Source organism: Ceraceosorus guamensis, assembly GCF_003144195.1.
Source record: "Ceraceosorus guamensis strain MCA 4658 unplaced genomic scaffold IE81scaffold_7, whole genome shotgun sequence".
Taxonomy (NCBI): domain Eukaryota; kingdom Fungi; phylum Basidiomycota; class Exobasidiomycetes; order Ceraceosorales; family Ceraceosoraceae; genus Ceraceosorus; species Ceraceosorus guamensis.
This window is the reverse complement of record NW_020290002.1, coordinates 455,659-468,257: the sequence shown is the minus strand read 5'-3', so window position 1 is coordinate 468,257 and position 12,599 is coordinate 455,659. Positions and strand designations below refer to the sequence as shown.

Below are 12,599 nucleotides of genomic sequence, written 5' to 3'. Positions count from 1 at the left end.
CGAGAGCGCTAGCTGCACGGTTGTTGCCCTCGAGCAGCTTTATGGAGACAAGAGGTACGCATGACTCAGACTAGCTAGAACCTCGATGGCTTCAAGGCTGTCCCGCTTCCTGCTAAGCTCTCCTCGTTGCCAAGGTCAGCGACGCCATACCTCATCGGCAATTCGTGACTTCTAATGCGATTTCTCGTCGACCGACCGGGCCACCGACCACTCAGAATCGTCTCGTCGCGCACAAGGATCAACCAGCATGTCCCCTCAAACGCTCGAATTCGCATCTCCCAGCGCTCACGGCACGCCAGTCTACTTGACAGTGTGGGACTTGTTGCCGCCTTCTAGATGGGCAAGCTTTGCCTACAATTGTGGCTTCGGAGTGCTGCACACGGATGTTTGGCTGCCTGATGCTGCCACCGAGTGGGGTTACGGAGGGCACGATGTTGCGTGAGTGTGCAGGTCAATGCGTCGTCCAACCCGAGACTACATCACGCAATCGGACACTGCGACTGGATAGCCTCTCTTTGGCCGCGCTCGCAAGCTCATTATCTCGCGCACTCCCTCGCCGTCCAGCTCTGTGACTGGCATCTTTGCTCTGCCTCGTGACGGCGAGACAGGTAGACCAGAAGATGGGTTGTCCAGGCTTGGCCCGCGCAAGATCCCAGCACCCGGTCCTAGCCCGTTGCCGGACGCTCGATACGTAGGTAGTTGGTTCATAGGCTATGCTGGGGCCCCAGAAGTATCGCATACGCAAGCAGAGCAGGCATCGCAAAGCTCAGATACTGGCGCTACTCCGTGCATTCCAGCTGGTTCTCGGCTTGATCGCCCGAACAAGGAGACGGGCAGGTGGGCAGCGCCTCAGAGCGGCTGGAGCGCGTACTTGGAACCTCGAGTGGGCGAAGCGGACGCATCGACGGGCTCGGGCGGACGCCAACGGAGTGCAAGGCACAGAGGCGCTCGTGCACGGAGCTTAGCTTGGTCTCTCAAAGTGATCATGGAGGTGAGTCATGGTGGCAGTCCTCTAAGCACCTTAGTATCCAGCCCTCGTTCGACACGCAGCCGTTCTGAGCACATCGCACTCCTCTCGTGCAGATGAAGGAAGACCCGCAGTATTACGGCACCAACTACGATCTACTGGCTCGCAACTGGTGAGCACTGAGCGATGCTTCGATGGCTTGATGTGCAGACAAGCTTGGCTCAGGTCTCGCCCTCGGCTCCCACCCACAGCAATCACTTTTCAGATGCCCTGCTGCAGAGGCTCACTGGTGCGCGACTACCCGGGTGGATAAATCGCGCAGCGTGGGTGAGTCAGCGTGCTCCAGACGCGGCTCTTTCCAGCCAGCTTGCTCGGAGCTGAATCGTTTTCGACGCGTGCAACTGTCAGGTGGGTGCTGCCGTCACCTCGTTCATCCCTCAAGGCTTGCTCGAATTGCAGACAGGTGTGGAGCCGGAGGAAGGCGAGGTCTCCGATGCGGAGGATGTGGACGAGTCGTCAAGGCTATCGCTGATGAAGGAGGCAGTAAGCGAAGAGTCCAAAATCGATATGAGCGCTTCTGCGGCCTCGTCAGCCGAGCCTCACAAGCATACACCTGGCATCTCCGAAGTCATGAGTACCGTCGCCCATGCAGAAGGAGCCGACAAGGCTGCTCAGGCCGCTCACGCCCCGGGCGCTGCCAATAAGAGTATCAAGGGCAGCGCAGGCAAGCTTTGAGCGCAGCAGTCTCCTCACAATATACCCAAGGTCGCAACAGAGGCATTTGCAACGCTGTCTCCGACAAGCAAATCAACTTAGAGAAATTGCAGTTCGTAGTATGGCAATGACAGACGTACATAGCGACGAATGCGAGGCTAGAGTAGCTTAGTCGAACACAATGACGTTCTTTGAGAAGGCAATGGACACAATAGTCAGTCAGGCAACTTCGCAATGCGCTAGCCGATGTCGAGGCAACTCACTCTGAACTTGGGCTTGCCGTTGAGCACGCCATCAAGCGCGTCATTCGCCTTGTCGAGAGGGAATTTATGCACCATTGCCTTGACATCTTCGGCCACGGAAAACTTGATGGTCTTTTCGTTCTCTGCGCTGGCGCCACAAGAGTAGCCTCGAAGTGCAGCTCTCTTCGAGACCAGCGCCATGGCGGATACTTCGAGGTTGCCATCGCCCGGCACACCGACGACAATGACTTCTCCATATCGGCTCAGCTAGATTCAGCAGTGGGTGTGAAGGGTGAGCAACCATCAAAGAGCAATCAGCCGGACTGCCGGCAGCACGTACCAAAGGAACGAGGGAGCTGATAGCTTTGGCGCTTGGAGCGGTTGCGATCGCAGCCTTAGCACCACCAAGCTTGCCAACCTCTGCAGCGACATCGTCTTCGGCAGAGAAGTAGTAGTGAGCGCCGAGCTTTTTAGCCAAGTCGGCCTTGTCCTTGCTGCCAGACACGGCTACGACGATGAAGCCCATCTTTCTTGCGTATTGCAAAGCCAGATGGCCCAGACCTCCAAGACCGCTGACTACGACCACATCTCCTGCGCGGGCTGGGCTCGCGTGAAGGGCCTCCCACACAGTGTTACCAGCACAGAGCAAGGGCGCGAGTTCGGCATTGGAGATGCCGGAGTTTTCGGGCATCTTTACGAGCGCGGTCCAGTGGGCGATCACGTACTCCTGATGACCTCCGTCCTTGTTCACACCTGTCACCTTGGAGTTCTGACACGCAGTGCTGCGTGAGCGTCGTCGAGTGCACAGCGCAGAACGTCAGTGGTCGCGCGAAGATATGGCGCCGCAATGCATCAAATCAGCATCTGTGTGCAAACTCACAAATCACCTAGACGGCACGGTTGGCACCTGGTGCAGTAACCGCCGTTCCATCCCACGCCCACAAGAGCGCCTTGCTTCCAGTCATTGCCAACATTTGCGCCTGCCGAGGCGATCGTGCCGACAATCTCGTGACCAGGGCTCATGCTGTGATACATGCAAAATGTCGGAGGGGACTGAGTCGCAATGGCTTGCCGCCGCAACAGCTGTACCATCGGGTGCGCAGTGTTCTACTCACGGGTAAGGAGTGCCCATCGCATTCTGAATGGCGAAGTGCTGATGGCAGATGCAAGAGTGCAGAGCTGGTGCTCAGTCTCGAGATGATCGCGGTGATAATGAGTCGTCGCACCGGGCTTTTACTCACGTCTGAAAAGCAGACGCCACTAGCGGAGACCTTGATCAGAACCTCCTCAGGTCCTGGCTGAGGGGTGTTGACGGTGACTACTTCGAGCTTGCCGCCTTGCTGTTTGACCTGAGCGGCGCGGTGTTGGGTTGGGACGGACATGATGGATACTCTTGACTTGTGCTGAAGAGGATGTACGTTCTGTTGAGTACTATCTGGTGGATATCACAGCGCGGACAGATATGTGTCGAACGTGCAACACAACTGATCTCATGCTTATATACGTTCGAGCGGCACACGACATCCTCATTCACGGTCACGGTACTTGCGAAAAGCAAACAGGAGCGCCTCTTGCAGCTTAGCAGCAGCATCTCTTTGCGCGCTTCGGCTTGCATCGCGGCCGCTGCACGCGGCTGCTTGTCAGCGAATCGGCATATATTCAGCACAGAAAGGGACCGACCCATGCTGTGCGTTTTCTCCGAAAGTCAACATGTGGCAGGTGGAGGGGCGTCAGCTTGCATGATCATATATACTCAAACTGACCGCGATCGTGATGCAACCACACGGGTGGATGTGGAGGCAACAAGTCAATCAAATCACAAGTCATGATTGAGTGAAGGTCTGACCGCGTGGGCCGTCACGGTCAAACCTCGCGCATCACGTGTTCATTCACTCAAAGAACTTCTCGAATCATCCGCGCGCGGTGTGCACGCGCGTGTGTCGTCGTTGCGGCCGCAAGGCGCGCGCGTCAAGCTCAGTCGCATACGGCGCGGCGCGACTTATTGCGATTTTGCGTGATCGGCCCACAATGCAGCTGGGCTGCGCGGATGCCGATACGCACGTCCCCTCTGCTGGACCAGAGATTCAGTCGTGAGTTGCCTCTCGCTGCGACTCACCATTTCGTCATGCGTGACTTGTTGAGTCGAGTGTGAATGGGCTGTGCGGATTTATCCAACGTCCGAGCCACCACTAATCTACACTCTCGAAGGAAGAAAAGTATATAAAAGGAGGAAGCCATCGCTGCTTGTGACCTCTCCATGCTCTTCAACTCTTCAATCAGGACTACAGCTACAGTCGCTCGCAGCTTTGCTTCCGCACGCCAAGCACACATCGCTCTTGCCAGAACTTTTGCTACCACACGCGCAAACATGGGTGTCAAGGTCATCAGCAGCAAGTCCGAGTTCGATGAGCTCGTGAGTAGACCACGCGGCATTGTGGCACGCTCATTCATTTCCGTGCTAATCGCTCCGCATCCATACTCGCATAACAGATCAAGTCGGACAAGCCCACCATCATCGACTTTTGGGCCACTTGGTGCGGGCCTTGCAAGATGATTTCCCCAATCTTTGAGAAGATCGCAGAGGCAACTGGCGAATCTGCCACTTTCGCCAAGGTGGATGTGGATGAGCAGGGAGAGATTGCTCAGGAGGTTGGCATTCGTGCAATGCCTACCTTCTTGGTCTTCAAGAACGGTCAGCAGGTTGACAAGCTCCTCGGCGCGGACCCCTCGAAGCTGCAAGTGAGTGTCAAGCGATCAGACAGTGTGTGAGGTTGTGGAGGCCACCTTTCCAAGCGGAGGCTTGCCTACAGACCGCCAGAATCGCCACACATTCGCCCCCACGTCTTTCGTGCTGACATTTACCTTGCCCCGCTCCACAGAGCATCATCACCAACGCTGTCAGCGCTTAAGAACATATCAGAAAGTAGACTCAATTGTCCTCGATCGAGCCAGGGAGGAAATATATGATACAGTGCATCGACCTTTCCACCCTCGTGTTGCGTGCGTTGTAGCCTCGCAGACAATCAGAGGTCGCTCCTTCACAGACAAGCAGAGGATTCATATATGTGGAGCGCATGTATGCGGGTCAAGGCTCAGACATCGAGCGTCGGCTTCATGCTTGGTCTAGAACAGGTAGCGTGCGATGCAGCACTCGATACGCAAACGCTCATCCTGTGCTTGACTCGCAAGGCCTTCTCAGTCAATCACTCTGAGCAACTGCATGCGCACGAGCTGCCGCGCGGCCGGACACGTGAGGTTCCACACCACTGTGCTCATGATCAGCTCCATCAGGTATAGACCTTCGCGTACGTGTGCTGGCTTATACTGATGTACACCGGTGACACTGTGATGACGAGTGGCTTCTCTGGCGCACCAATCCCTCGCGATCAGATGATGAGCTTCCGGCGCGCGGCAGTCGAATAATGATTGAGGATTCTGGACTGATGGTGACTTGGGCACTCGCTTCCGCACTTCGAGTCAAAAGTGGCCGCCGACTAGACACCGAGCTCTGTCGAATGCGACAATAAGCGTTGCAATCAGCATCAAAATGTGAGGGTGTCTTATTGCCATCCCTCTCACAAAACATACACGGCGACGTGTTGGAGGCTCACCTGATCACTTGCTTCGCCACTCTGACTCAGGCTGTCTCCAGCGCATATGCATGAATAGCAACCTGCGATTTGACTCCCGACGGTGGGCGGCGGCAGCAAGGCGCTCGCTTGCAGCATCGACACATTGGTCGTGTTTGGCAATCTGAATCAATGAATGGCCTATGCCACTTGTGAGTGAAAGTTCGCAGTAGCTCGGCCTATAGAAGGCCATACTCTTCTGACTATTATTGTGGCCGGTGCGCCAATCAAATCTTGAATGACATCCGGCCAGCAATCCTGCTTATAGACACAGCCCGCCGTCGGAGCTGCGGCCCTTCTCAATCCGTTGCTGCTGTCATGGACGTGCGCCGAGCAAAGACCACGCGCGCGCATCCGCGGAGTCGCGAGTATGTTCGAGTCACGCGAGTCTGGTTGTCGTGAGACTTGACTCAAGATTGCGACCCTACACGCAGACCTGAACCTGCTCACGTCTGCATGGTGACTGTTGGGCAACACGCCGGGCCACTGGCGCGAAAGGACCCCGAGGGTCGGAGTCATGAGTCACGATCGGTGCGTGGGATCCCACCGATATGCTGGCTCGTGAAGTCCATGCACCGGTCGAGGGACGCAAAGCCAAGCTATTGGGATGTGGATGAGGCTGTGTATACACCATGTGAGCAAATGGAGGAAAGGAACGCTTTCATGCCGCGCCATCTGTCACCTCACGCCTGGCTCGACACGATATACTCGTCGCTCAAGACTGATGAGAAACGGATGCAGCACTCCCCGGGCGGGCCGATAGGGGTCAGGAACATGGATCGAGCCAGGTCCCGAGATGAGCGAATCTCTGTAAATTGGTGGTGCAGAGACGACAACACAAATGCCCCACTCGTGAGTCGTGACTCATCGATCATCACTGTTTCCCATCGCAGGTAGGAATTACGTAGGACTTCGGGAAGGTCCGTGCTGCGCAGGCGCCATGCGATCATCGATGACTGGAATGCTGCGAAGGTGAGCTGTTTGATGAGAGCACGCGGCGAACCCTTCATCACCTTGGCGAGAGCAGCCTCCATATTATAAGTGATGCGACTTCGCCCAGCTCTGAAGCTCGAGGAATGAATGTCAAGTATAGATCTTCGACTTGCTTTTGGGGTGCGCGAGAAGCAAGGATGATATTGCATTGAGAATGCACGAGCTTACTGCACGAGTCACGAGTCCGATATTCGTGATTGATGTGAATCGAGAGTTGTGAGTGGATTCGTGAGTAGTCGTCGTGATTCGTCACCAGTCAAGAGTGTGAGTAATCAGTCACGAGTCATGATTGGCCGTCCGGTGAGGGCTGCACGCTCGCAAGATCGGATCCTTGCTATGCAAAAGGTGACATCGTCCGCTCGGAGCTCTTGCTGCAGGAGTCACAATCACTAAATCTTGAATTGTGGATCAAATAGTCGTGAGTCTGAGGTCACCTACTCATCAGCTGCGAGCCTGAGTGAGATGGTGATAGGCTCATGCATATATAAACACCGATCTGGGTGCACGCTTGATGTTGATCGCCGCCGCCGCTCCTTCCTTTGCAAGCAGCGCACGCAGCAGCATGATACCATCGGATTCACAGTCTTGACTTTATGAGTCACGATTGCGGCCAGCCACCGGCCGCCGTCTTTTTATTCATTCGTGATTTTAACTGCCTGGAAGCGGCGTGCTTACGCATAAACACGCGCAAGCTGGGCTAATTCGCGCTTTGCTGTCGATCTGCCTGGGTGCATGAACGCTGTGTGCGCGCGCACACGCACACGCGCACGCGTCCAATTGATGAACCCAATTAACTCGCGTCGGGTGCCTCGCGCCGCCCGGTGCTGCGTGCTGCATGGACCCGAGTAGGTTGATCCAACGCCATCAAGCAGCAGCAGCTGGCACAACGCCTATCCGAGACGCCATGCATACGCTCCATGGCGCCCGCATGCGCCCAAACGCAAAGGCTGCGCCGCGGCGCAGAGAAGCGAGCGCGCGCAGACTCTCCTTTTGCCCTGGGCGCATCTCCTCGCTCTCTCTCTCTCTCTCTCTTCTGTCTGCTCGTCACGGGCCTTTCTGACGCTGCTGCTATACTACTGCTGGTGCCCCCTCCGAGTGCCATTGTCCCCGGCATCGCGCTTGTCTGTGCTCTCATCACACTGGTGACTCTGCTGATCGCCATTGCTGCTGCTGCGCTGGCATTCGTGATCATTGGCGACAAGGACGCAGATCGCTTCCTACTCGAAGTTCGAAACTGCCTCTACCTCTTGCCCACATCACTCACCGACTCGTTCGCCTCCGAAAGAGTTTAGCACGCACGTCCCACAGCACAGGCGAGGACGCATGCACCGCCAAAAGGCGCAATCGCAACCGATTCCCTTGGCCAAATCCGCCCCCGCTGCGCCAACTCACATATCCTCCTGCTTCCGGACCACGAGCACATCTCTACGCCCAAGCTCTAGCCCCGACGTAACCATACGGTCTTTCCGTTTGCACGCGGTCATTGCGCCCGCATTCCCATCTGCCAAACCCAATCTCTCATCTGCATCGCCTGGCCTTTCGACGCGCGATCGCTGCGCATTGGCACTAGCAGCATCTGCTGGAGGTCCATAGAGTCGACTGTTTCTCAGCTAGCACGGCGCAGCACGCAAAGTGATCGCACGCACAGCGCATTCCGCTGTGGAGCTCGCTCCTGGCTCCAGTAGCGGGCCTATAGAAGATAGAAGGGAGGTTCGACCCGCCTAAGATCGTCATTGAGATAGCGGAGTGAGTCCAGACCGGCCCAGAGTAGTCGTGTCGGTGACGGGTAGCAACAGCAGAGCTTCGCAAGCATTGTTGAACAGCGGGCAACACGAGCAGACGAGTGTCGCTGGAGGCAATGCTCCCATTGGCCTCGCCTGAGCACGTGTGTGTTGATTGTCATCTCGCTGCTGGTGCTGCACTTCGGCACACCTCTCATCCTAGTGGCTGTGATTGGGAGGGATCATGCTATACTAACGCGCAACGATCTCTACCTTCGTTCGCCGACGCGCAGGCCACGCTCTCAAAAGCGACATACAGCACGCGCAGCGCGTAGCTCACACCGCCTCTCCACCAAGCCGACCAACATTCAGGGCCACTAGTCACTCCAACAGGTTTCGCTGCTGCATCAGCCGCAACTTTCGCCTATCGGCAGTCTTGGCGTGGTCTGCGGAGCTCCTGCATCCGAACCGGGCTTCGACTCCGAGACGCTCCCATCAAGACTCGGTGCTGTCTGTACGCTGACCGGCTGCGGGAGCCACGCTCGCTGTTAGAGACGTCGTGAGAGGACCTGGAGCGCACAGACAGCTTTCACGGTCAGTGCTATAGCCCTCTAGCCTCAGAGGAGAGAAGGCGCTTGGTGAGCTGACGAAGCTGACGTCTCTGCGCGACGCATCATACCGCAGCCCACACCGACATGACTTCGATAGTCAGACCTCGCTCTGCTCAGCCTACATCAGCTCGGTTGCCAGAGTTTGGGGCTGGTCCCAGCAGCGGTGCTGGGCCTTCAACGGGCCCTGCTACCGCCACGAACTTCGGCGATGGGCTGCCGACCCGCGCTTTCGAAGGCTACGGCAATTACGAGGGTGAGGAGTTGTCCTTTCTGAACGATCCCGCCCTCGACTCGGTGGGAATCTTGCCTGGATTCGATGCAGACTTCGACCTCGGGCTTGGCTCACCGAAGGACGGGCAAAGTCCGCTCTTTCGCTTTCCCGAGCTGCCCTCCAGCTTGCTCGATCAAGCTCCAGAGTACGAATATGTGAGTTCTGATAGCCTATTGCGGGAGATCTTGTGATGCCCCGCGGCTGACGAGCCACATCTTTTGGCAGTCTGCCCACACACAAACAAACGTCTTCGAGGCCACGCATGACTATGTTTCAGATTTAAATGCTTCGAAATGGTTTGGATTGGACGACTTCGATCCTTTGCTCAATCCCGATCTCAACGCAGGGGGGATAATGGCCGCAGCACCACGCGCGACCGACGGTGGTGCGAGCGCCTGGGGCTATGCGCAGGACGCAGGTCCTGGTCTGTCCAGTGGGGTTGGGTCCATGGGTGCCACCCCGGCTGTGGGCTACACCGACTCTCCGTACGGACCAGAGTCTGAACCGCCTTCGCGAGCCTCTGAAGCGGGTTTCTTGAGTGCTCAGAATGGTGGTGGGGCACTCGCCGACGTCAATCAAATGGGCGGTGGTGGTGCTGGACAGGCAGGCAAGCGTCGACGAGACTCATTCGAGTCGCCACAAGCGAGGGCTGGCAGTGCCGTTGCCGGTCAGCAAGCTTGGCCTTCTCGAGCCGCACCAAACCCGTTCCAGCCTCCCTCTCAAGCGCAGATTCAGCCGCCGCCTCTTGAAGCGCAGGCTTACGACCAGTATGGTCGGCCCATTCCAGTCCGACGTACGCAGCCACAACAAGGCCCTCCGCACGTGGTCCCTTCGCAGTCCATCCCGGCACCGGGCCCTCGGGTGCGCATGCAAAGCTGGAACGAAGGAAATCAGCGTGCTAGCTCTTACAGTGATGAATGGGGCCACCCCGGAATGTATGATTCTCCCGGACACGCCAGCTCATCGTCAGGCCACATGCCCCGCGGAGCGATGCACGGCCAGATGATGCATCCCTACAATCAACAACCTCGCGGGTCGTACGCGCCCATGCCGGGTGCTGGTGCTTCCTACTTGGACGGACATCCAGGACTAGGGCCACATGGGGCTCGCCTGAGTGTTGCTTCCGACATCAGCGCATCCTCGAGCAGCCGATTGCTAGAGGTGTCTGCCCATCAGACCGAAATGTCCCTCAACGCGGCTGTTGGAGCCGCTATGGAGGCTACAGGCGATCCCGATGGCGTAGCCAAATGCCCGTATCCACGCTGCGACAAGACTTTCGCAAAGAATCGCAGCTACAATCTCAAGGCTCATCTGAGAAGCCACTCTCAGCTGAAGCCCTTTGCGTGCTCACACTGTCCGCGGGCTTTTAGTCGCAAACACGATTTGGAGAGGCATGCCCGTGTCCACTCGGGCGACAAGCCGTACCTGTGCGAAGCTTGCGGAAAAGGCTTTCCGCGTAGTGATGCCCTGCGGCGCCACTGGCGTATGGAGAAGGAATGTGGAGAGAAGGCAGCCGAGATCGAGGCTGGTCAGCCACTCCCTTCTCTGCCTCCAGGCGCGAGCGCCATTATGGCCAATATACCCGGTGCACACTTCGCCCCTGGGCAGATGCTCGGAGCTGTGCCCCCTCCCCACGTCACACACGCCCCGTACATGGGCATGCAGCCACATCCACAAGGTGGCTGGGATGACGCACAAGGCTACGACGCCTACGAGCCTGATAGACGAGGCGACAAGCGCATGCGCCCCGCTCCATACTAGACTTTCCACTGCCGTGGTCATCGGCCGCCGTGCGCCCCTTTGCATACCCCTCTTACCCAGCCTGCTCTCAGGACGAAAGCGCACTATAACAACACCACCACTAATGCTCTGACTACTATACAGCTTTGGCATCGGCGATTCTGCTCTGCATTGCTCCGCTTCCAACAGTCGATGCTTGGCATGCACTGCATGGCGGATGCTCGTCAAGCGCGAGATATCCTGCTTCTTTCTCACCCCTGGCTCTAGTCACCTACGTTACGTATCAATCTCTTGTATGTCAATCTTTCCTTCGTGCACAGCTCTATCTTCAGCGCCCACTATCGGCCCTTGATGCCAAGCACCCCTCTGCAGCTGTCACTCGAATTGATGTTCTTTCTGAGCGGAAAGGCTTCATGTTGGCTGCGCTGCCCTTTCGCGGTCCCGATTTTGTAGTCGGCGCAAAGCAGTGAGCGCCTAGAGATGCATCGGTGGGTCAAGGCAAAGAAAGCAGCGCGAGGGCAAGACTTGCTGTTGAATTTCGGAAAATCGGATACTGGACTGTATCAGCTGCTCGGTACAGAGCGCCTGCGGTGTCCAGCCCGAAGGAGGAATGTGCAAGAGCTTGAAGGCTAGGCAAACCAGCCGGCGAGGCGAGAATCCCGACTTCCGAAGTCGGTCTGACATGGCTGGGCAAACGTGCAAGTCCGAGCCATGCCAGCCAGCTCCTGCGCGAAGCGGTTCGGTGGGCCAAAAGGGCCTTTGTTCGCCGCTTACTGTGCATGTCATGACCAAGCGAACGCATTCAAGCCTCGTACTGCAAGCCTTTCGTGTTCGTGTAGAGCGCCGTACAGAGGGACTGCCGAGTGCTGCTGCGGTGGTGCCGTTTGTGAAGGCATCTTGAGGCGTGCTGGTGGTACCTACATTACACTCACGGGTCAGAGCGCCTTGGCTGCGGGTTCTCGCTACGCGCCTCAAGGCCGCAAGCAAGACTCCGCCTGGCACGATTGACGACTCGCGCCTTGATATGGAAGCGAAACCTTCCCCAACTTGATATGGAAGCAATTCCTTCTGAAAACGCTCTCTCTCTCTCTCTCTCCCAGTCTCTCCAATCGTGAATGCTGATTTTCCGGAGCTCCACAGTCAAAGCAGCTTGCTGTTGCCCACTACTGCACCCTTGATGCGCTGATGCATCTGCTGCAACGGTACCGGAACTGTATAGCAACAGGACGAAACTGTGCGCGGACGATTGCGCAACGCAAACGGTCCAACCCTGCTCTTCCTGTAACCCCGCGGAGCAGCGCGAAAGCTTCGTAGCTCTTTCATACGGCAGCTACTCTTGACTGCTGTATACATCCCACTTGCTCCTTCGGACCTGGAGAAGGAGATTGCTCCGCGTATCTACAATCATGCTTGTGATAAGCGGTGATATGGAATTCGGTACATGGGTAATTGCAACGGCGGTCGATTCACGGTAGTAGAGGCTAATCATACTTTTGCATCGGCCGCCCGGGTGCATGGCGAACGGCGATAGTGCAGCGGCATACTCATCATGATTGTGGACATGTATAGTGAGGCATTCTTGGGTTTCGATCCTTAGCGGACCTCATCATTCAAGAATACGTAGTAGGGCCCCTGAAGAGCAGGGTTATGGTAGTCGCCGAGCTGAGGCACAGACAGCTAGGTGCGTGCGTGCATGGTCAACTAGCTGAGA

The 12,599-nt window shown here is 56.9% G+C and overlaps 4 protein-coding genes across 4 annotated transcripts; 3 read left to right on the top strand and 1 right to left on the bottom strand.

Annotated features, from left to right (window-relative positions):
- Positions 1 to 89: 89 nt before the first annotated feature.
- Positions 90 to 2,056, top strand: IE81DRAFT_320719 (DUF862-domain-containing protein). Its single transcript, XM_025513111.1, has 5 exons — positions 90 to 438; positions 565 to 991; positions 1,084 to 1,139; positions 1,219 to 1,294; positions 1,376 to 2,056. The coding sequence occupies exons 1-5, from the start codon at positions 248 to 250 to the stop codon at positions 1,700 to 1,702; spliced, it is 1,077 nt and encodes a 358-aa protein (XP_025372268.1). The 5' UTR covers positions 90 to 247; the 3' UTR covers positions 1,703 to 2,056.
- IE81DRAFT_298253 (zinc-type alcohol dehydrogenase) lies at positions 1,727 to 3,257 on the bottom strand. Its single transcript, XM_025512178.1, has 5 exons — positions 3,165 to 3,257; positions 3,039 to 3,076; positions 2,804 to 2,947; positions 2,264 to 2,705; positions 1,727 to 2,190 (listed from the first exon to the last, which is right to left on the bottom strand). Exons 2-5 carry the CDS (start codon positions 3,053 to 3,055, stop codon positions 1,921 to 1,923), a joined length of 873 nt encoding a protein of 290 aa, XP_025372267.1. The 5' UTR covers positions 3,056 to 3,076; positions 3,165 to 3,257; the 3' UTR covers positions 1,727 to 1,920.
- Positions 3,258 to 4,291: 1,034 nt separating this feature from the next.
- Positions 4,292 to 4,692, top strand: IE81DRAFT_286084 (thioredoxin; the record flags this gene model as incomplete). The annotated part of the gene is made up of 2 exons (XM_025511661.1): positions 4,292 to 4,336; positions 4,414 to 4,692. The coding sequence occupies 2 exons, from the start codon at positions 4,292 to 4,294 to the stop codon at positions 4,690 to 4,692; spliced, it is 324 nt and encodes a 107-aa protein (XP_025372266.1).
- A 3,992-nt stretch (positions 4,693 to 8,684) lies between these two features.
- IE81DRAFT_229718 (hypothetical protein) lies at positions 8,685 to 11,136 on the top strand. Its single transcript, XM_025511118.1, has 2 exons — positions 8,685 to 9,303; positions 9,374 to 11,136. Exons 1-2 carry the CDS (start codon positions 8,962 to 8,964, stop codon positions 10,907 to 10,909), a joined length of 1,878 nt encoding a protein of 625 aa, XP_025372265.1. The 5' UTR covers positions 8,685 to 8,961; the 3' UTR covers positions 10,910 to 11,136.
- Positions 11,137 to 12,599: the final 1,463 nt, after the last annotated feature.